The sequence below is a fragment of the Monodelphis domestica genome, chromosome 1, assembly GCF_027887165.1.
Source record: "Monodelphis domestica isolate mMonDom1 chromosome 1, mMonDom1.pri, whole genome shotgun sequence".
NCBI classification, from domain to species: domain Eukaryota; kingdom Metazoa; phylum Chordata; class Mammalia; order Didelphimorphia; family Didelphidae; genus Monodelphis; species Monodelphis domestica.
The window spans coordinates 671,194,904-671,219,805 of NC_077227.1; the positions used below are offsets into that span (position 1 = coordinate 671,194,904).

General features: G+C 36.5%; 1 protein-coding gene across 3 annotated transcripts in view; it reads left to right on the forward strand.

Moving 5' to 3' along the window:
* The first annotated feature begins 2,672 nt into the window (after nucleotides 1–2,672).
* Nucleotides 2,673–24,902, forward strand: part of MAP4K3 (mitogen-activated protein kinase kinase kinase kinase 3) — a 208,890-nt gene continuing 186,660 nt past the window's right edge. For all 3 annotated transcript variants that reach the window (XM_056825971.1, XM_001364038.5, XM_007476998.3), the window contains exon 1: nucleotides 2,673–3,181. Coding sequence is in view for 2 of the 3 variants with exons in the window: in XM_001364038.5 (XP_001364075.2) it covers nucleotides 3,086–3,181 (96 nt within the window). In the remaining variant the exon portion in view is untranslated. The remainder of the gene's footprint in view (nucleotides 3,182–24,902) is intronic.

Consider the following 24,902-nt stretch of genomic DNA (forward strand, 5'->3'; position numbering starts at 1 on the left):
GAGAGCTTTTAAAAATTTGGTTTAATAACACACACACTAAGAGTCAGTTTGCTCATCTATAAAGTGAGAAGCCTTGTACTAGAATTTAGATGATTACCACATTTCCTTTCTGATTTAATTAACCCCAAGCTTTCTGTATCTTGAACAAGAAAGTAGAAAAGCCAAAAGAATGCAGACACAGGTTCTCTGACCAATCCAGTGTCCTTTTGACTACACCAAGTTACTATGTATAATCTTGGTCAGAACTGAAGTTTGGAAAATGTAAAGGAAAGAGGCAGCCTGCTTGGCTTATTTCATTATGCTTCTTTTTTAAAACTACTAAAACAGTTTAAGAGGTTGATTTAGATGTTAAAAAGTTTGATGTTGAAGAATTCTAGGAAGGAGTTCCAGAGGAAAAGTATTGTCCAGGGGCAATGAAATAGCTGGTAACTTGAAGAACAATGCAGCCATAAATGGCCAATGAGACTAGTTCACTGGGAACTGGAAATTAATCTTACATTGTCCACTCATTTTCTTAGTTTCAAGTTATTAATTATAGTTTGGATAATCTATCACAATAATTTAGTTTTAGTTTAGGAAATTTATGCATGGCCTGAAGCTAGACTGGAAAAAAAATCCTGGTTCAAACTTTTTCCAGATTATAGATTTAGACTAAGTTTGAAGAGATTTTAGCGATCATCTAGTCCAACCCCCCTCATTTTTTATATAAAGAAACGGAGATATAGAGAGCTAGTGGTGAATGTGGAGTTAGGAAGAGCTGGGCTGGAAACCCTCTTCAGGTACTTTACTAGCTGTTCATTCACCATGTCCTCATCACCAAAATGGGGATAATAATAGCTTCTTACTACCTAGGCTTGTTGTGAGAATCAGATCAGATCACACATGTGAATCATTTTAAAAACCTTAGAGTACTACATAAATATTATTATTATTGATTTGCTCAAGATATTAAATTGTAGAACAAATACTGAAATCCAACTCTAAATCCAACTCCAGGAATTTTCCTTTGCAGCTTATCAGACTAATTGCTTTGTGTGTAGTAGAATGGGTCTTTTCCATGCCTCAACTGCTGTGTATTTCCTCACTATCTCTTCCTTGCATCATTAAAAATGCCTTGCATCCTTAATCCCATCATTTCACATTATTTCAGAGCCAGAAGAGACCTCAGAGGCTCTCCCAGCAAGTATCTGACTAGTAATCATTCGACAGCATTCAGAAGTGATCATCATCCTGTCTCAGCCAGTGAAGCAGGATTTTTTTTGGTCATATCAAGCCAAAATCTCCCTCCATACAAACATCTACCCAATTGCACTAGTTCTGCCCTCTAGGGCCAAGCAGAACAATTCTATTCTGTCTCTTAATGACAATGCCTAAGCAGTAGAGTTCTATAAGGGCCAGAAGAATCAGAGCACCTCTTCAGGTTTTCTGTCTGTTTTCCCCTATCTTCTTTGGGGGTAGTCTGGGTTAGCCAGGGTGTTCCTATCTACAGAGTCTCAGACTAGCAGACTCTGGTGTCCCCAGCTCAAAGTCAGCCTCACTACAGGGCATAAGGTATGTACTGGAGATGGGGCAACTTTAGTTTAACATCGTGCTCTTCAAACACATCTTATGAAAGCCTTGCAAAAAAATATGCATGGGGGCAGTATATCTCCGATTTGTCCATCTGTAAATTTCCCCAAATTGTTCTTGAAACTAAACACTGGGGGAAAAACTATTTCAATGTAAATTTCACTTTATAATCTTTTAAGGGTTATTTTATGCATTTACAGACATTATTTTGAGAAGGACTTTACGGGTTTCACCAGCATACTATTGGGGCCCTTGGTGTCTTCCCTCAGAGGCTTTCAATAGGTTGAAAAAATTAGGAATCGCCATCTTAAATAAACAGAAATCTAGTTGTTTTACAAATAAGATTCTCATGGACACAGTCTCACTGGAATACTGGGATAGCAAGTTACAGTATGTTAAACAAGGTTGGCTGGGTCACCTGAGCCAGACAAGTAGAAAGGAGATTGATGGAGTCAGCTGAGAGACCATTGTTAAATTCTAAAATTTCATTATGCAAACTTAAAACAGGGTTCTATTGTTTCCTCAAGACATAAGAAAGCGATGGAGAAAATGTCAAAAATGCAAGCTTAATAACTTAAAAAGCTTGTCCTGTGCATGCCACCTCACCCAGAGCCGATTGTTAGACATTTACCAGCACACCCTAGTCTCCAGGTACCCCTCTTGCTCCTCGGATCCAGTTACTCAATAATTATTTTTTAAATGCCCTACAAGGTCAGTCCACAAGCATTCTACTACGTGCTAGGGAGGACATTACGTGGTGAGAAATAAAAGTAAAAGATGGTCAGAACTCTTCATCAGCTCACAACCTACTATGTGTTAACCAATACTCAAAACTTAGTCAGTCCAGTTCCTTTCCCTAGAGGCGCCCGAGGGCGCCTAGGAAAGGGTAGGGGGTCCGGTTGTTCCAACCAGGCATGCGCAGGGAGGAAGTGGGAGGGGGCGTGCGAGAAGGCGGCCGGACGGCGCAGGCGTGCGCGCGCAGATCAGGCTCATGAATCGGGCTAGCTCCCTCCGGCGGCTCGGCGGCGGCTGCGCAGTGGCTCCAAGTTGGGAAAAGTGGGAGGAGGGAGGGAAGGAGGTAGGATGAGTCGGAGCCCAGGGAGTGGGGCGGGGGGAGGTGGAGGAGGAGGGGAAGCGGAAGCCATGTTGGAGTTTCACCCGGGGCTTGGGGCTGCGAGCGTCCTTTTATTCTCTCTGCGGGGGCACTGGGCTTGAGGTGGGGCGGGGCCCGACGGAGTAGGGAGGGCAGGGAAGGGGAGGTCGTGGACGGTTGGCCGAGATCGGCGGTGGGGCGAGAGCGGACTGCGCGGCGGCGGCGGCGGCGGGCCCCGCGTGGAGCCGGGGCGATTGTGACTGCCCGCCCCGGGAGCGGCGGCGGCCGAGGCAGAGCAGCAGCCGGAGGCGGTTGCTGCAGCGGCGCCGGGCACAAGAGCGGCGACCACTCTCCCTGTGTCCCCGGAGCGGCCCCCTCCTCCCCGGCCCCGGGAGGGAGGTGGGGGACCCCCTCGGACACGCCATGAACCCCGGCTTCGACCTGTCCCGCCGCAACCCGCAGGAAGACTTTGAGCTGATCCAGCGCATCGGCAGCGGCACCTACGGGGACGTGTACAAGGTAAGCGGCGGTGGTGGTCTCCCCCCTCCACTTCCCTTCCTCCGTCCAGCCTGGGGCGCTCCTTCCTGAGCCCCACAACCTGGGAAGACGAGGAGGAGAAGCAGGATCCCAAGAGAGAGGCATGTAGGAAACAAAGACCCCCTCCCCACCCCCATGACGGACTCTCCAAAGTCCAGGACCTAGTCCTTTTTCGTCCCAGAATTAGATGTTTGGGGACATCCTTCCCCCTGCCCTCCGGTGCCTGACTCCCCAAGGAAGAGCTGAACTTGGGGAGGGGGCGGGCCCTAAACATATGCTAGCTGGCAGCGGGGTTTCCTGGGCATTTGTTGCAGTGGCGGGTGACAGTCTGTTCAAGTCAACACTCGTTCGCCTTATGTCAAACCTGCGCGTTAGACCGACAGATCGACAGACGTTGGATTTTCATTTGTGGGAGGAGGAGGAGGAGGAGGAGGAGGAGGAGGCTGCTGCGGTGGTGGCTTGGGAGCCTGCAGCCGGCGAGGCCTGGGATAGTTACACTCTGAAAGCCTTTCATGTTTCATAGTAACCACCCCCGCACACAGCACTCACTTGAGCCCCTTTGCTCCTTGGCACTAGCGTTTTGTTTTATTGTTTCTGGGCACGATTCTCTCATAATGCCTTTCCCATATGCATTAAAAGTGGGTTTATTTGGTGGACGGCCGACCTGAGAAAACAACTTTAATGTTTTCCATAGGTGGAATCAGATTAATACCTTACAAAACTTGCCTTTGTTAATGACCCTGGAATCTTTTTTACCCCCCTCTTAAAAAAAAATTGAACTGCATACTTATGAAAAATACTGGTTTGACAAGGTTAGAACTCGGAGCCCATTGGTGGTATGACATTCCTGTTCTAGAGGGACGACTTCTAACTGTGAGAGGATAAATTACCCTTCAGCCAGCCGCTATTGAGACTGCCAAGAAGGGAACAGAGTAGTGCCAAATGTGACAGTGGTTTTGATTTAGACGTGTATCTTCTTACTGGTAACTAAAGCTGACCTCTCATCTCACACCTAAGGAAACAATCAACAAAAACTCAAGTTTTATGTTTCAGTTTGATTTCTTGTTGCATTCTCAGTTTATTAACTGAGTTTATTAACACTTGAAATATTTATTATATGTGTGAATAAATATTCCCTATTCCTTTATCATAAGTTCATTTGAGAACTCATTTAGTGTTAATGTGGCCAACATCTTGTCTAAAATGCTTTTACTGTTTGTAAATTTTGCACATTAAGTTTATAAGGCATATAAATAGTTAAAATGGAGGAAATTTGTAAATTGATGTGTATGACTTTTCACTTGCCCTTGTTCCTTCTCAGTTTTGATTCTCATTTTTTCAATGGTTATGTCAGTTCTTAGTGAAAATAGAAAAGCCAATAAATACACTGTAATTGTATTGACAGTAGTTGTCCTCCTGAAATGCCGTATGTAACTTAGTATTTGGAATGTATTTTTGAAAAAAAAATTCCAGAGACCTTTAAGTGAAGTATCCTTTTGAAGTGTAAATAATCACACCCTAATTTATTTGCTTTTCAAATTTATATTTCTTAAAGGGGTGGGAAAGGAAAGGGGAGGTACCTTCAATTGAAAGTGGAAAGATGTTAAAGGAGAATCCTACTTTGAATAGCAGGTAGAGAAGCAAACTTATTGAGTGTTTATTATGCAAAACATTGTACCAACTCCTCTGAAGGATACAGAAGCACTAGTTAACAGTAAGAATTGTTGGGTGATACTAATACTTTCAAAATTGATGTGTAATTGCCATTAACCATCTCATTTACAAACATATAGTTACCAAACCCAGGTACTTAGCTTTAAAGTTGCTTAATCCTAGCATTTATTTCTGTCCAAGATAGAAGTAAAGTAGCTGCTGTAGTTCAGTCTTGGTTTTATATTTGGGGGAACTAAGGGGTGTTTTGAGTGTCACTGACTTTCTTTGGCAACTTGCGGAATTAACGCAGAGCTTTAAATAGAAATGGAGATACCTGACTCCTGTCTACAGCTAGATTACACTTTCTCTTTTTGTACAGGCTTGCCAAACAACTATCAGGTAGTAGATTTTTTTTTTCTTAATCTAAGCTGAGCTTGAACTAGAAATCAAAAGGAAAGAAACCTCAAGATGCCCTACCAAATATTTGAAACATTAGTTTCCCTCCTGCATGCTAAAAATAGCTAGACTTTATATTGTTTACATATTTTTTTCACCTTCAAGCATATGCCATTTAATTCATACACAATTCTAATGGTTAAAAAGTCTTACTCTTGAATTTTCAGCCCTCCATTAAAATAGGGTCTTGCTCTGATTGAAGACAATCTTCTAAGTTTATTTTTTTATGCATATTAAATAATGTCTCCACTTTTTCCTGTCAGTATATATATATATATATATATATATATATATATATAGTGTGTGTATATTAAAACACACACACACACACACACACACACACACAGCTATAAACAGAAGACATTTCAGTCAAGTCCCAGAAAGCTGTTGTGCCAGTTTCGAACTTTCAAGAATAATATCCTGCATTATTACTGGCTGTAATTTTAATAGCCCTTTTTTAGCATGATGTTCTTTAAAGAACTTTTTTCTCACATATAAACTATCTTTTTTTTTCCTCTATAGACCTTCTAGAATAATCTTAGATTTATCAAATTTTGGCTTATTTTGTAAACCAGTAAATACATATTCAATTCATAACCTTTATACAATACATACACATTTTGAACATCAATAAAGTATCATACTTATTAGCCCTGCAGAGGAACAAGACAAAAGGAGCTTTTGGGTTGAATCAAGTTCTGATGATCTCATTTGGCAAGTGGAGAGGCATAGAATCAGTAGGTTCATAAGTTAATAAGGGATCCTAAAAGTTTAGTCCAAACCTTTCCCTTCCATTCTTTAAATCCAAAAAGAGACCCAAAGATATTGTGACTTCTCCAAGTTTATAAAAGTAATAAGGAGTAGATTTCAGAGCTAGGATTTGAATTCTACTTTTTTTATTCCCAGATTCAACAAGCACTCTTTCCACTTACCTACATAATACCTCCTATAAATTGTTAACATTGAAAAGGAACCATTAGGACTGTCATTTTCAATATGAAGAAATTGAGTTCCATAGAGATGTAGTTAATAGATCTTTGATAAGCAAAATGACAAAGCAAGGTATTGTTTCTTTATAGGAAATGTCTGATCTAGTCCGCACTCAGGATTTCCCTGAGGACCACATTTATATGTATAATAAATACAGTGTATCTATATGTGTGTGTATATGTGCATATATATAAATTACAGTATATATAAAATGTATAAGACAAATATATTTAATTTTCAATCATTTGTGCATATTTTATATGTTGCACAATTAGTCTATTATTCTGATTTAGTGGCATTATAGCTATTCCTACAGCTATCATTCTTGCTTTTTTCCATGTCCTTTTCTATGTCTCTTCCATAAAGTGAACCAGATCACCTAGGCAACTAGGTGGCATAGTGTAGAAAGTATTCTAGAATTAATTTGGAAAAACGTGAGTTTCAATCCTGCCTAAGATTCTTAATTACTAGCTCTTTGACCATGGGCAAGTCATTTAACCTCTACTAGCCTGTTTCCTCATTTATAAAATGCATATAATAATAGTATCTACTTCACAAGTTTGTTGTGTGAATCACATGAGATAATGCATGTAAAGTGCTTTGCAAATCTTAAAGTGCTTTTTTAAATGTTAATATTATTTTTTCCCAGGAGGGTTGAAATGGAAGATCAAGTATAGTTTTAATATGTACACAAGCTATAAAATAGGATATAACATTCTTCTCTCCTCCAATAGCTTCTTCTTACCCCCCTAAGTAACAATAATAGTGAGAGTAATATAATTGTATAGTTCTTAAAAGTTTACAAATCTCATTTCCAATAACAACTCAAAAAGGGTAAATATACTACTACAAATATATTACCATAAGTGTAAATATACTACCACAAATATAGAACTGAAATTCATACAGTAAAATGATTGCCAGGGGCCATATAATTGTTGTTAAAAGCTAGAATTTGAACCCAGGGTTGCTAATTCTAAGTGTCCTCTCCCCTTTTTTATGTGTGTTATGATTTACTTTGATGATTTAAATCATGGAATGATGGATTTGGTTGGGAGGAATAGTGTTAAGAGTGACTCCTTCATTTTCCAGATGAAGAAACTTGGGTCTAGAGAAGTAATTAAAGTAGCCTTTCCAAGGTGACATAGATAGTGATTAACAAAAACTAATGTTTGAACATAGATCTTCTGACTCCAAATCTTTTGCTCTTCCTCCTTTAGCATAATGACATTCCTAGTCTTTCTTTATAGTTTCAGGATCACTTGTTCACACTTGAAAGTCAATATATCCAAAACTAGTCATCATTTTAGTTCAAGATGTCTCCATGATTTTCAGAATAATCCTTAAAATACTTTACCTTTCTTCTCCAGTTGCCTTATTTCCTTTGTCCCTGACATAAATGATAGGAAACATTTTTAGTTGTGTTTAAGAAGGAATTTGGAAAAGTTAAGAAATAACAGTAGGAGTAGCTATTATATCATTTTAACTTAGAAGTTGATTAAGAGATGCGTAATGCAGTTAATGTGCAAATTATATTGAAATAAATTATAAACATATGTGCTCCTCAAATTTCATACCTCTATGGTTAATTGTCATTTTTATAATAATCCATATTGGAAACTCTAAGATCATTTAAACTATTTTCTTGTACCATAGAATTCTATTGATTCCATTCTCTTTCAAAATTATCCTCTCCTTTTCTCTTTTAGTAGTTGAGATCTTCATACTTTTCCCAAATATTGTAATAATCTCTTTATTGGTTTCACTGCTTCTAGTCCATCTGATAGACTATAGCCAGATTAATTTTTCTAAGCACTGTGATCAAGTTGGCTTCCTTTGCCTAGCAATGAAATCCACAGCTAATTCATTCAAAGACTTCTATGTTCTGGCCCAAACCTAGTTTTCCAATCTATCCCATTCCCCTTCACTTATCTTGTGTTTCAGCCAAACTAAACTATTTGCTCCTTTCAAGAACAGTGTTTTCCCCTCTCTCAATATATTTTCTTTACCTAAAATGCACCCTTACATCCTTCTCCTCTTCATCTTCCAAGGCTCAGCTCAATGCCACCATCTTGAAATCTTCTGAAAATAACTTTCTCTTCTCCAAATTGCTGTACACATGGTGTATGTGCAAATAATGTTGAAATAAAATATTGATATACTTAACATGTGCCCTTTCCCTTTTCTTCATGACTTTGCTATTCTCTTATGGCACTTAGTACTTTTTGTCTTAAAAAATATGCATCTAATTTTGTCTTGCCTACTAGAGTATAAGCTCTCTGCCACAGGGCCTGCCATAGTACAGTGTATCAATTAAAAAGGAGACCTTTCCTTCTAGTTGGTGAAGAAGTGACAGTGATGGAAAAGAAAAAGAGACTGAATCACTGGCAAGTGAAGTGTCAGGTTCTTGTGATGTCGAAGCCAGGTATTCTGACTTGTTAGACCAGGAATATCAGTGCTGTATAATTTGCAGACTTCCTGATAAATCTTTTTGAACCAGTCATTGTCAGAGAGCATCTTAGACCTCATTACTTCCAAGAGATATGAACAGCATAAAGAACATTCAGAACAACAATACTGTGTTGTGTATTGGTTCTAAGGCAGAAGAGTGGTAAGGGCGAAATGGGAGTTAAGTAACTTGCCCAGGGTCACGCAGCTGGGAAGTGTCTGAGGCCAGATTTGAACCTAGGACCTCCTGTCTCTAGGTTTGATTCTCAATCCACTGAGCCACCCAGCTGCCCCAGGTAAGGGTTTTCTTTGAAAAAAAAAAATTGATAAAGGGAATTGGGGCTGCAATTTTGCCATTACTATTGTAGTGGGTAGAGACCTTAATTAACTTGGAGGTTGGAAGACCTCCAATCCTGAATCAGACTCTTATTAGTTGTGTCACCATAGGAAAATTATATCACTTCTCTGAGCTTCTCTTCTCTTCTGTCAGATGTGGTTAATACTGGCAGCAAATTCCTCACCTCACAGGTTTATTGACATTTAAATAAGATAAGGTTTATAAACCTGAGAGTGCTTTTTAAATATCAGTAATTACTTAAAAAAAAAAACATGAAAGGAGTGACAGGATGGTGACATCTGGTTGAGGGCAGAACTAGAAAAAAGGATATGTTTCTGATCTAAGTTTCAGTTAGAGGACTTGGTAGACAAAGGATTTCCTGTCATTTGGTATGTGGATGGGCTAAACAGGCAATTATGGGATCTTCTCTGAAAGCTTATGAAAAGGTCATATTTCATACAACCTGGTTAGTTTAATTGTGATTCTTTTGCAAGTCAGGAAGATGTTCTTGGTTCTGTGATGATTATTCTTTATCTTCAATAAAAACATGTCTAATGTTTTGATTTGGAGGATGATTTGTGGGTCTTTCTTGACATGTTTTTTCTAAATACTTTATGAAATTATACGAGGGTATTTTTATATGTTTATCCTATATTTTTTTGTGAATTGTTTATTAACAATTATACTAATAGCTGTATGAGAGGAAGGTAGGAGAAGAAATTTAAAAGTTGTTGGGAAAAAAAGAGTTGGGTTAGAACAGAAGTCTAAAAACTCCTTCTTCAAGCTTTTGTTGCCCAAGCTCCCTTGATTTTCTCTTTGATCTCCTAATAAGAAAAGAAAAACAGTTTAAATTTTCATATTACTATTTCAAGGTTTTAAAAAATTCTTATCTTCTTAGAATCAATGATTAAGTGACTTGGACAGGGCCACATAGGTATATAAGTGAGGAAACTAAAGCCCTAAGAAGCTAAATGACTTGCCTGCCTGAGGTTCAACAGGTAATTAGGGTCAGTTTAGTTTTATTTTTGAAATTTAACTACTTAGCATTTATCTATTAGGTTAAAATACTGTTTACAAAACAGTGTTTCTAAGTGTGTACATGAAGTTGGAGTTCAGTTGTTTTGGTTGGTTTCAACTCTTCATGACTCCAATTAAGATTTTCTTGGTAAAGATCTTGAATGGTTTGCTATTTCCTTTTCTAGTTCATTTTACAGATGAGGAAACTGAGGCAAATGGGATTAAATTACTTTCCCAGTGTCACATAGGTTGTAAATGTTTGAGGCCAAATTTGAGCTCAGATTTTCCTGATTCCAGGCCCACTGCTGTATCTACTATATAGCTATAGTGAAAGAAGCACTAAATTTAGGTGTCTGTTTAAATTTGGTTTCCAGTGTTGTTCATATTTGTAGAAGTCTTCAAAGTGAGAGGTTTGGATAAGATCTTTAAAACTACTTTTTATTCTAAAAATATATTATCTAGTAATTGCATTCATTGAATCCATATGATTCAATAATTATTAAGTGCCTACTATGTGTGAAATATTTTGCTAGTTACTGGGAATACAGAGATGAAAAATAAGTGTCTGTTCTCCCAAGGAGCTTGCTATGTAGAGATGTTGATGAAGAGGCCATTTGGTCAGCCTTTCAGAGACTTGGGTTCAAGAACCCCTTTGACATATTGGCTTTGTGACCAACTTACTCAATTTTCTTTGTGTCCTCAGAGCACAGTTTTTCTCTAAGATAGAGAAGATAGTTGCTGACTTTCATAGTTAAAAGTTAGGAGCTAAGAATATGAAAATTAAAAAATGACAAGAAATTTAGACACTGTGGTTTGAATCAGAGTTTTGAAGTTCCTTACTGAAGCATCTTTTGGTTTTGTTTTTTAACCAAAGTGGAAGTTAGTAAACTACATTCTAAATGTCTTTACAATTGGTGACCAGTGCTGCTGAGTCATACTAAGTGTTGGGTCTAAAATCAAGCACATTTCAATCCACAATAAAAATATTCTACTGAACATTCAAAACTTATTTATCAGAGACCTACAAAATAATACCTCTTGCAATTTATATGGAATATATAGTCATACTTCATTCATTTAGAGGCCACTTTATAGGAACTTCAATTGACCTGGAATATATATATATATATATATATATATATATATGTATGTATGTATGTATGTATGTATATATATACACACACACACACATACACATATACTCATAGGAAGCAGAATGATATGGCTTAAAATAATGTCAGACCCATGTAGCATTAAAGTTGATCATGTCTTTATTCATAAAACTGCCAGATAGTTTCTTAGAACCTATATGTATTCTTATTATTTTATATAGTTCTATCAGCAGAAGCCATTTCTCAGTCATATTTTATGCTCCAGACCTCTCATTGCTATTTTTTCCCTTTCTAAAAATACTTTATTTTTATAAATCATGTTAATTTTTGAAACATCGAAAATTGCCTAATCCATTTCCTTCTCAATTTTAGTCAGAAGAATTATACATTGTTTTAAACTACTTTAGTACATTAGGATATCTGCAATTTCCATCAGTATGCAACATTTATATGGTTTAGTAAATTGTTTAATAAGGTGGTATTTTGCTCCCCCATCAAATTCTCATGGACATAGAAGAATGGATAGGACAGTGAATTTGATGTCAGAATGTCCTGGGTTCAAATCAAACTTCAGGATCTTACTCTTTATATTAACCTAAGCAAGTCATTTAATCTCAGTTTCTTTGTCTGTAAAATGAGAGGGTGGGACTCAGTGCTTCTAATTGCCTTTACAGATTCTATAGACTCTATCATGCTGTGAACCTTTGGGATGTAAGTAAGCTGATCACTGATTGATAGATACAAAAATTATTTCTTTACTTAATGTTTTATTTCTGAGTCTGAGTCTGAGTAGGACATGAAGGAACTTGTTCTCTGCTAGTATAGCTTTCTAGAACTAGGGATTACTTTCATAATCATCACAGAGAGAAATTAACATTGTAAGTCACAGCATTCTTATTTTTATAATTAAAAAGAAAATTTTATTAATGGCAGCAGTATTTCCCATTTAGAGTTTTGGGGTTAGTATAATTTAGTTCAGACTCTCCTTTATGGATTTTAGCTCTTTAGCTAAAGAATGTCGGAATATAATTTTATTTATATAACATTGATTTTAATTGAAAACAAAATGAAAGTATCTTAAAAACTAAAAATAACCATTATGACAGTCAAACATTTATTAACTATGCAAAAATATATGTAGATAGTTATGTGCTTGTAAATAATAGGTACTCCCTGAGTCCTGTTCCCTGCCCATTAAATTGTAAGCTTCTTGAAGGCTGAGAGTATCGGTTTTTCTTTTTGTTTGTATCCCCATTACTTGGATAGTTGAAAGTAGCACAGTGTCTGGCACTTTAATATAGATGCTTCGACATAAGATATAGTGATTCATGGCTTTGACATTTTAGGCTGCATCATTTTGCTTCCCACAACCTAAATTAAATGAAATGGAGGTCAAATAAGGCCTTATAATTTAGATTTTTATTCTAGAGCTGTCTTCTGTGCTAATAACAGCATTCAGTTTTGCCATTTTGGAAATTAAAAAGGATACTTGAAAAAATATATTTCTATGAGTCTTTTGTAATGTTAAAAGATGCAATGTAAAATTCAACAGTGAGAAAGTGAAGAGTAACTAGGGGGAAAATATTTTGTTTGACCAATTCCAAGAATATCATAGCCAAATTTATTATTTGTAACATTGTTTCAATGCTACTTAATGCCTCAAGAAACATTGTAACAGGGACAACTATAAGTAGATGAGTGGATATAGAGCTGGTCTGGAGATGGATTACCTGGGTTCAAATTTGGCCTTAGACATTTCCCAACTGGGTGACCCTGGGCAAGTCACTTCACTTCAATTGCCTAGTCCTTATCACTCTTCTGCTTTGGAACTGATACTTAGTATCATTCTAAGACAGAAGATAAGGGTTTAAAAAAGAAACATTGTAATGTGGTATTTTACAGATCCAATTAAAGATGTTAGATCTGGTTTTACATGGACAGGAAAATTTTTTTGTTGGCTGAAATTTATAGTCTGGATAAATAAGATGTGATACTAGTTTTTCATTGTGGTGTCAAAGTGCTCATAGTACACATAATTCTAATAACCTTACTTATCAGTAATACAAATAATATTCATTTTAGAGGTTAAGAAATTAGTATGTAGGTAAGTTAGTTGACTTATATCATAGACTACAGAGCTTTAGAACATATTTAAGGAAATAAGATATACCCATAATTGTAGAAAGAGACTTGGGAAAAATGACCAAACTCTTTCTCATCTTTTCAACAACTGGAATAGGAGATTTCCAGACACTAACATTCTTTGTATTATATGAGTCTGAGTTCCATAGGAGAACTCACTAGGTAATATAAAGGTTCAGATGAAGTGGGAGAAATTCATTTTGGTTAGAGGGAATCGAGAAAGGTTTAATGGAGGAGTTGGCTTTAAGCTATATCTTGAAGAATGTATTAGAATTTTGACAGATAAGAGATCAATACGAGGACATTCCAAGGAGTTGGAAAGGTACAGACTGTGTTTGAGGAATAGTGAATAACCTTGTTTGATTGGAGTATAGTGGTAATTAGGTTTAGAAAGATAGGTTTGGTTTGGAAGATGGAAGGTTCTTGAAGATTAAATGCCATATTTTTAAAGTACTTTACGCAATGCCTGGCATATATACAAATTCCCTTCCCCTTGAGTGCTGTGCTAAGGATTTCAGTCTTTATTCAATGTTTGGAAAGGGTTGCTAGATCTGGTCTGTGGAGAATTATTCTGGCATTTATTAGTAAGTAGGATTAGTTAGATGAAGAGAAAAGACTCACTATAATAGTAGAGGTAAAATATAACCAGAGGCCTGAAATAGGGAACAAGTATTTATTAGGTACCTTCTATCTAAAGGACCCTGAGCAAAACACTGAAATAGAAGGGCCAGGCATTATGCACCTTCCAGGATTCATTAGATTTAAAAGGCAAGAGAATCCATTCAAAGTGAGAAGAGATTATAAAACACTTCATACAAATAAAGTTAGATCTAAACAATTGGGAAACTATTAATTGCTCATGGGTAGGTCGAGCTAATATAATAAACATGACAATCCTACCTAAATTAATTTACTTATTCAGTGCCATACCAATCAAACTACCAAAAGACTTTTATAGAACTAGAAAAAAAATTCATCTGGAAGAACAAAAGATCAAGATTATCAAGGGAACTAATAAAAAAATGTGGACGGTCGCCAAGCAGTACCACATCTTAAACTAGTATAAGACAGCAGTAATCATAAAAGTCCAGTACTACCTGAGAAATAGAAGAGGGGATCAGTGGAATAGACTAGGGGTAAATGACATTAGCTTTTGGGATAAGAACTCTTGACAAAAACTTGGAAGAGTTGGACACATCTGAAACGACTGAACAACTCTCCTCAATCTCTCAAAAAATATATAGATATAGATATGGATATCTATCTATTTCTCATTACTCATATTGCTCTTCTCATTTTGATTTTCCCAACAGTTTTTGTCAGTGAGTTCTTTTCCAGCTCATTTGACAAAAACAAGTAAACTGAGGCAAATAGGGATTAAGTGAGTTGCTCAGGATCACTCAACTAGTAAGAGCCTGAGACTGTATTTTAACTTCCTGACTCTAGGGTTAGTACTCTTATCACTGTGTCTCCTAGGAGAGAGACAGACCTAATTAGAGCAGATTATTTTGGAGAATAGTAGGAAGATCATGAGTTGGATTTTGGACCTGTTGATTTGGATGGTGGTAAGACTTTCAAATGAAATGGCTGAAAACTTTTATGAAATAAATAGGTTAGAGCATGTTTTTGAAGGTAGAAGGGAAGAAGCCAATAGAGAGGGAAAAGTTAAAGAGGTGATTTAAGGGTAGTAGCCCTCATTTGGTACTAAAGGAGAGGGTCACATGTAGAGCAGGAACAGCTTCTTAGACTATATGGGAAAGAGCTGCAGATAGACTTAAACCTGTCAGTGGATCTCCGTAATCTTCAAAGAATCACAACCCATTCATCCCTTCTCATGTTAAGTTAAATCATATTGTCTCATAAGCCTTCTGCAGGGGACCACTCCATTTTCTGGAGACTTCTAGTTCTCTTGACATTACTGGGTAGGGATGGGAGGGTAGCAATGTAATAGGATATCCTCAAAGATATTTTTCATGCCAGGCACTGTAGCCATAGATATAGAAGTAAAAAAGGAAGAGATATTGAGCTTCATGATATTTGTCAGATCTTTTCAGTGGGAAATTGAAAAATGTCTGCTAGAAATAGATACATATGTGAGAGTTAGGAGTGTGAGGAAGTTTTACAAGTGCTGAGAATGCTTTACCATCTATTTTATTTGCTTGTATATTATTTAGACCATGATATTTTTTGGATGCCATGTTCTAGTCAGTCCTATATATATACAGTATTGTAGTTCTTGTCTTCTTTCTTGTTTTTTACCCCTACCTTGTCCCATACAAGGGTTCATAGATTCCCTCCTTTCCCTTTTTTGATGTCAGTTCTTTTGAGATAGCAGAATAGATGAAAGAACGAAATAATAGAAGGTATAGAGGCTACCAACTTCCCGAGGCTTCATGAGCTTCTTGCTTCTTCTGCTTCCTTTGTATTTCTTTCTCAGCTTTGGTTCTTCTATCCCTTGAACAAAGAAACATGATGCCTTCCACAGGAACAGACAGGCCACACACTGTGTAATGTTTACTTTTTGAGTGCCACTCAGCTTGAACAGTAATAAGCTAGTCAGTGATATTTTTGTTCCATAGTGTTATTTCTGTTTCATAGTCATTTTCTTACCATTCTTCTGGGGTTTTATAATTTGGGCTGGTGCTACTAAGTTGGTTTGCTAACATAGCTGGAACCTGCCTGTTAGAACCATATAAATGTTTGGCCTTTTTTTAAACCATCAAAACTTCTGTTTTTTTTCCCCTACTAACCTGTTCCATGATATTTGGCAAACTCCCCAACCCCTAAAAATCTCCAAATTGGAATCTTTTGTAAATTACTGAGCAGTGTTGCTTTTTTCCTTTGCAGCAAGATTATATATAGTTCTTTACATTTTCTTTAGCTGCTTCTCTCAGATTGTAGTATTTAGGTATTTAAGTAAAAAAAAAATGAAAGGATAGCTTAAAAAACTAAACTCTACCTATATTATTAATTAAAAAAATCTCATAATAAATACTTGGAGCTTAAAATATACCAAATTTTATAGTGCCTGAGGCAATGGTCCTTTTAAAGATATTGTAACTTGTTTTGGTGGATATAAAAAAAATTGTCATTTTTATATTAAGGCATCTAGAATGATTTGTAAGTATACTTTTGAGAAGATAAATAAAAACATTTCAGGCTTTTCTGAGTAGGATGTAGAGAAAAGCATATTTTATCAAATGCATTGATATATATTTTTTAAACCTTTACCTTCCACCTTAGAGTCAGTGCTGTGTATTGGTTCTAAGGCAGAAGAGTGGTAAGGGCTAGGCCATGGGGGTTGAATGACTTGCCCAAGGTCACACAGCTAGGAAGTGTCTGAAGTCAGATTTGAACCTAGGACCTCCCGTCTCTAGGCCTGGTTCTCAATCCACTGAGCTACCCAGCTGCCCCCTTTATTTTGCTTTTCAAAGCAAAATAAAAAAAATTTTTTTCAAAGCAAAATTTTCAAATTTGACAGTAGGCAAATACAGGGGAAAGGCTAGGTATTTGTAATGTTGCTTTCTAAAGTTTAAAGCATGTGCCTTCTTTAGTAAGTTAAGGGAGGGGTGAAAATGTCCATTTGTAGAAGAAGCAAAGGAAAAATATGCCAAGAATGTCCATGGAAGTGATGGGATACTGGATAAAAGTAACACAGAATGTCACATTTGGATCAACCTTAGAGGTCATTCATCTGGTGTTACTATACTGAGACAAGTATTTGATTACCACAACACAGTTGATTAATGTTGAGCTTGCAATTCCTTGAACCCTCCAAATTATTTTCACATATATTGAGCATTCACTGTCTTTCTAACTTTGAATTTTAGAATCCACGTGTATTGCTTAGCACCATTTAATTTCTTATTAAATTTAGTCCATAATTCTGACCTGTTGTGACCTGATTTTGGCATCCAGCATGTTAGCTATTCCTCCTAGCTTTGTGTAATATACATATTTAATAACTGTGTAGTTTATGCTTTTACCTAACTTACTGATAAAATGTTGACTCATATAAGATCAAGGACAGATCCCAGGCATACACTAGAGATGTGATATTAACTTGTTAATGACTGTTTTTGGATCCTCCTGTGGAACCAACTCTAAAGCCAACTTATCTGTCATCTAGCCCACATTTTTTTACCTTGGTGCTCCATTAATAGTACTAGGGACTGTCATATACTTTTGAAATCTAGGTCTGTAATAATCTATTCTGTCAAAAAAAATTGAATTTAAAATATGATTCGAATTGTTTGTGATGAAGCCATTGTTATTTAGTCATTTTTCAGTTGTATTCTACTACTGCTTCCAAAGAAAACTTTGGAGTTTTCTTGGCAGAGACACTGGATTAGTTTGCCATTTCCTTTTCCAGTTCATTTTTACAGATGAGGAGACTGAGGCAAAGAGTTAAGTGACTTGTCCAAGGTCACCCAGCTAGTAAGTGTTTAGGGTCAGATTTAAACTCCTGAAGATGAATCTTCCTAACTTCAGCCTGGCCTATCCACTGCTCCACCTAAGCTCTCTTCTAAATGCTCACAATCTATGTCTTTAGATCTTGTTTTAAGTTTACTTTTCCTTAAGGGGGTAGCACTGAACAAAGTTGTTTTTCAAACTTATTAGGAAAGGTAAAAAACTTAGATCAGTTGAACATTTTTATTAAATGCTTGATATGTGCCAGGCAGCTGGACTAAGTGCTGGAAACAGAAAGACAAAAACACAGGCTCTCTCCTTAAGGAGCTTGAATTATAGTGGAGGAACATGTAAAAAGATTGTACATGTAAAATATCTGCAGTTAAAATGGGAGGCAATCTCAAAGGAATGACATTAGCATTAGAGGAAATGGGGAAGCTGGGAAATGCCTCTCTCAGAAGGTGGGATTTAAGTTAAATCTTAAAGAAAGCAGCAAAAGCAGAGGAAAGAGATGAGAAAATAGGGCATTCCAGACATAGGTGATAGTGAAAAGGCATGAAGTTAGGAGATGGGTTTTTGTATTGGAACAAGAAGGCTGGTAGAATAAAATATAAAAACACTGGAAGAGAGGAAAGGGCTAGGTGCAGGGGGAGGAGTTAGGGGAGGCTTTTTTATTAAGCTAGAGATTTAGCTCTCTTAAGTTTGAAGAAGAGAAAAATGTATTTTTGAATGAAATTTGTTTTTGAAAGTACTAGAATATGATGTAACCTTTCTCTTCTCCTTTCTTTCTCTTTCTTTTTTCTCTTTCCCTTCTCTTTTTTTTCTTCCCCATTATCCCTTATCCTAGCACTGTTACCAGGTTATACTTTTCTTCTGATGAGATTATCTTGTTTTCACCTTCCCCATATATGTCTCTTGGATAGAGGGGGAATTTGAATAGATCAGAGTTTTAGTATATCATTTTCTCCACTTGTGTTCCTTAGATTTGATACATAAAAGTATAGATGAGGCTAATAATGGAAGGTATTTCTTAATTTTTATACTGTTTCATATTGGAATTCTACTTTTTAAAGTTGACATTCATTTCTGCTTTCAGTTAATTGACAGGTAATACCTAAAGGTATACCTTTATACCACTGTTCATTCAACCCTCTCCTCCCATTTTAAGATCTCGTGTCCCCATAGGCCAGTTTTCATCAAATATAAGAGAAACACTATAACATGCTTGGAAGATAATGAGATTACAAAGAGATACAATATATAGAGAGAAGAGAACCCAGAACAGAACTTTGGGTGACTCTTTGTTAGGGGACATCACGTAGATGAAGAAGCATCAAAAAAGACAGAAGTGGTTAGATAGAGCTAGAAAAGAGCATTTCATGAGAAACTAGAAAAAAGACCATCAAGAAGGAAGGTGATTAACAGTGTCAGACTGTGGAGAGAGCAGGGAAAGTGAGCAATGAAGAAAAAAGCCATTGGATTTGATGAGTAAGAGAAAAGTGATCATTTTAGAGAGAACACTTTCAGTTGAATGATGTTAGAAGCCAAACTGAAGAGTTAAGAGAATGAGAGGAAAAGAAATAAAGACACCTATTGTGACAGCATTCTCAAGGGGTTAGCCACAAAAAGGAAAAGAGATACTGAATAACAGGGATGGGTACAAACCAGGGCCTGAGAAGGTTGTGACTCACCCAAAGTCACACAGCTAGTGTCTTAGTTGAGAATTTGAACCTAGGTCTTCCTGACTCCCAAGTTAACCTTTCTGTTGACTCTACCATGTTACCTTACCACACACATTATTTTGTTGAAGAGGTGTACTCAAATCTTTTCTACTCTTTGGCCAGTTTTTAATCCATCATCCCTCTGAATTTGTCCCTGCCATGTCTGTTTGTGGCCACTTTTCCTAATAGAGTGGTTCATTACCATTCTAGCAGGAACCTTATTTTCACCTCCCTAGTTATATAAGCCATCCTTTTATACCTGTCAGGCTTGTCTTCCTTAGGTATAAATGTGGTCATGTTTCTCCTTTGGGCAATAAGATGAATTAATTGGTAGATTAGCTCTGGGCCTAGAGTCATGAAGATTTAATTTCAAATCCAGCCTCAAATACATTCTAGCTGTGACCCTGGGCAAGTCACCTTCCTCTGATATATAACTGGCATGTAGTAGGTGCTATATAAATACTTTTTTCCCCTTTGTACAAAAACACTTAAATAGCACCCTACCCTCAAAGCACATATTTTGTTTCTATTTTCTATTCTAGCCCAAATGTACTTGTTTCTTGTCTCTTAAGTGTGCCTTAAATCTTTTCCTTTGTTAACTATTCTGTCTGCCTAGAATACTGCCTATTGATTTTTTAACTGACCTTTTAAAACTTAACTCAGATTCTTCTTTGAGGAATGAGATCCTTGATCACACCGGTCTAGTCATTAATGACCTTTCTACATCTAGACTTCAGGTAGCCCTTTGCATTCATGACTCTACCTTACCATAGCAAAATCTGGAGATCTGTGATTTATTTCATCATTGAGGTTATTTTTTCTACCAACAAATTGCAACCCTTCTATGCCTTATAGATAGCCCTCATGAGTTAATGTGATCAGAAAACCAGTTTTCTCTCATCTCCTATTACTTTGCCTTTGCACAGGTAATCTTCTATGACTGAAATTCACTCTTGTCGTTTCTGCCTTTTAGACTTTCCTAGACTCAGCTCAAGCACCATCACCAAGTATTAACCTTTCCTAGTACTCCCAGTTATTAGTTTCTCCATCCCTGTCATGCTACTTTATTGATAATTTGTATTGATTTATATGCCTATGTTGGTCCCCACTTCTAGCACCCAATAGAATTGTAAGTTTTTTGAGGGCTTTTTGTTTTTGCCTTTGTATTCTCAATACCTAGCATAGTTCCTGGAATGTAATAGACAACTTAAAAATTTTTTATTTAGAATATTTTTCCATGGTTACATGATTCATGATCTCCTCCAAACCCTATGCCCATGCTGACAAGCAATCCACTGGGTTATACATGTATCATTGTTCAAAACCTATTTCCATGTTATTCATATTTGCAGTAGAGTGATCTTTTAACACCAAAACCCTAATCATAGCCTCATCAAACCACATGATCGAGCATATATTTTTCTAATGCATTTCTGGTTCCACAGTTCTTTCTCTGGATATGGATGGCATTCTTTCTCTTTCTCACAAGTTCCTGGGTCATTTCATTGCATTGCTGCTAGTAGAAAACTCAATGTTCAATTGTGTCATAATATATCAGTCTCTGTTGTAATAGATGATATTGGAGGGTATATTTGATGGATACTAGATAACTAATAGATCAGGCAGCTATCTTTCTTTTGCCTACCCTCCTCCCTCTATATCTCCCTTTCTCCCTCTTTCAACCTCCCTTCTTTCCCTCTGCTTCCCCTCCCCTTTTCTTCTTTAGTCTTCTAAGTCAGTCAGGGTAAGCTGTGAGTTTCAGAGGAAATACTCTTTTCTTTATCTTAAGTAAGGGTTTATTGGGGAAAACAGGAAAGATAGGGGATGAAGGTAAGAGAGGGATGGAGGTTTCCCTATTACCTACCATGAGTCTTAGGTTGGAGGATATTGAGAAAAATGGCAATTCAGTCACTAGCATGAAACAGCGAGTCAGAGAGAGATATATGGACTATTGTCCTTCTTCTTCTGCCAAGCCACCTCCAACTTCATTATCCCAAGTCCCAGAGATAAACCCAGGGTCTTCCTTCAAAGTCACCACCATCAGCCCAGAAGATTTCAAAACCAGTCACTGTTGGCTTGGCTCCAAACTTCTTTTCTTGGTAACATTCCAAATGGAATTTTCCTTTGATTGACAGCTGACTCATCTCCGGCTTCTGTCCTTTGCATGCATTTTTTATAATTTCTCTCTTCTCCACACTGTGTACAATGTTCTTCTGGTTCTGAAGCTCCTTTTGCTCTACATCAATTCCTGGAGGTCTTTCCAGTGTACATGGAATTCCTCCAGTTATTTATTTCTTTAGCACAATAATATTCTACCACCAACAGATAGCACAATTTGTTCAGTCATTCCCTAATCAATGGACACCTCATTTTTCAATTTTTTGCCACCACAAAGAGCACAGCTATAAATGTTTTTGTTTAAGTCTTTTTCCTCATTATCTCTTTGGGGTACAAACCCAGCAGTGGTATGGCTGGATCAAAGGGCAGACATTCTTTTAAAGCCCTTTGGGCATAATTCCAAATTGCCCTCCGGAATGGTTGCATTAATTCACAACTCCACCACCAGTGTATTAGTGTCCCAATTTTGCCACATCCCCTCCAACATTTATCACTTTCCTTTGATGCATAGGCAACTTTTGAACGAATCTTTTAAAAGTCTTGTTAAGAATTAGACTAATTTAATCAGATTTATTCTGGAAGACAAGTGTAATAAACAAAATGGACCATCTTGACCTAATAAATTACATATTTCCATTTATTTTTTAAATAGGTTCTTATTATATTTTAATTTTTTATCTCTTAGGTTTTCTTTTTCTCTCTGTTCTCTCCTCCCAGAGAAGCTATTCCTTATAACAAAGTTGTTTTTTAAAGGGGGAAAGGAAAAATGGAAAAAATGAAAACAATTGACCAATATATTAAATAATAATTTGCTAGCATTTGCATAATGCTTTAAGGATTACAAAATACTTTGTATATGTTATCTCATATGGTCCTCATCAACCATGGGAGTTAAGTGCTGTTACTATTCCCATTTTATAGATGAAGAAACTGAAGCTGAGCAGTTAATACAGCTAGTAAGTATGGAGGTAGCATTTGAACTGGACTTACTATCTAACCTATCCATTGCTTTACCCAGATGCCATTGTGGGGGGAAAGAATCTGACATACATATAATATCTCATACTTGTGAACCTGCTTTTGAAAAAAAAATATTTTTATGTTTCTTCTTTGGGGCCAAGATTTTTTTCTTTTGTAATTTCACAGCATTCCTAATCTTGTTTTAAAATTAATTTTATTGATATCTTTTGGTTTTACATCACTGAAATTTTCTCAATATCCTTCTTTCCCCTTCTCATCTAATAGAATAAAAATTTTTTAAAGAAAAAAGGAGGAAAAAATGAGTGGAACTGTGTACTTAAAAATATTTGACCATATATTCAGTGTTCCACACTCCTGGAGAATTATCTTTTTATATCTCTTCTTTGGGACCAAGCTTGTTTTTTTTAATTGTCACATTCATTCTCAATTGTTTTGTCGTTTTTCCCATTTACATTGTTGTAGTTATTGTGTGTATTGTCTTCTTTGCTCTGTTTACTTTGCTTCATTCACTTCATATGTCTGCCCATATGCTTCTTCCTATTCATTATTTTACTTGTTTAATACAGCACAGTAATATTCCATTATATTCCTATAGCACAGTTGTTTTTTTGACATCTCCCAAAGAGCATCCACTTTGTTTCTCCTTTGCTAAAACTCTCTCTCTCTCTCTCTCTCTCTCTCTCTCTCTCTCTCTCTCTCTCTCTCTCTCTCTCTGTCCATGGAGACTTTTTTTTTTTTGGTCAGTATACTCTTTGGAGGAGGTATATGCCTAAACACTGGAATCTCTGGGGGAAATCTGAGCATTTTAATCATATATTGCTTTTCTGAATGATTGTACTAATTTACAACTTATGTAATTCCAAATTGCTTCCCATAATGATTGTATTAATTCCCATCTACACAGAAAATGCATCATTGTGTCTGATTTTTAGAAACTCGCCTAATGTTGACTATTCCCTCCTTTTGTCATCTTTACCAACTTAGGTGAAAACTCAGGATTGTGCATTGCTTTTCATTTCTCTTCCTAGTGATATGGAGTATTCTTTTATATAGATGGTTGTTAACAATTTGAAATTATTTTAAGAACTGTATTTATATTCTCTGACTACTTTTCTAATGGAGTATGGAGTTTGCTCTTCTGTACTTCTGTTAAAAGTATTAAAACTTATTATGCAACATCTAACTTGCTCAAAATGAGATAGGGGAGAGGAAGAGGGGAGGGCTCAAGAGGAGTAGGAAGGAAAAAGGAAAAGAAAGGGGAAATTGACCAGCCATTCTATTAAAAGGACAATATGTCCTGAAGTAAGCATGAAATGGAGAGTGGAATTCTTTCTCCAAGTCTTCAGCCTGGCTCCTCACTCTTCTCAGGCTGCACTAAAGTCCAGCCATAGCCACTCCATATCCTGAAATTATGTGAATTGCTAACTTCTCTTGCCTGTTTTGTCCCTACATATTGTTGGTATTGGAGATCTGCTGGAGTAGAGGTAGTTGTGACTAATGTTTTACCTTAAATGCAGATCTTAGAATTAACCCATGTAAAATGTGTCTCCACTGTAATATATAACACTTGTAGTTTTAAAAACAGTTATTCATTTCACATCTGTGTTCTTAATCTAACAAAATGATTTTAGATACTTCAAGGATATTGAAATTACATTTTTATTAATATCTTATTTTTACATCACTTATGTAGTTCTCTCTCTATCCCCTCCCAGGGAGCCATCCTTTAAAACAGTTCAGCGAAATTAACCAGCACACAAAAAACTGGCAATGTGTAGTGTTCCACACCCATAATCCCCCCACCTGTGCATAGAAAGTAGGGAAGTGCTAAAATGTCTATTAAGATTTATAATTTGTATGGTTTAGATGATTGTTTATCCTGAAAAGGGAAGAAAATGGAGTTTATATTTTTGCTAGGAAGTTGGCCTAGTTGCTTTTGTTAAGTAGTATTATTAATTATAGCAAGAAAATATCCTGGAAAATATATCATTTTTAGATCATCCAAGAATTCTACTGTCCAATTCCTTTTTGTTTACCAATCAAATTTAATTTCCACTGAAATTTCAGCTTCCATATAAAGTTAACATGAAATTTTTCTTGAATCACATACATCATTTTTTCAGTTAATAGGTCTTAACAAACTGCCATACCATTTCTTATCACTTATAGCTTGTCCATGAAAAGTAGCATTTAAAATATATGTGACTCAAAGAGGAGATGGATTTGTCATATAGTAAGAGTGACAAAACATAGAGAGCAGAAGTATACAAAAATAAGCAGGACTTTTGAGATGTTAAAAGAACCAAAGGAAAGGACTT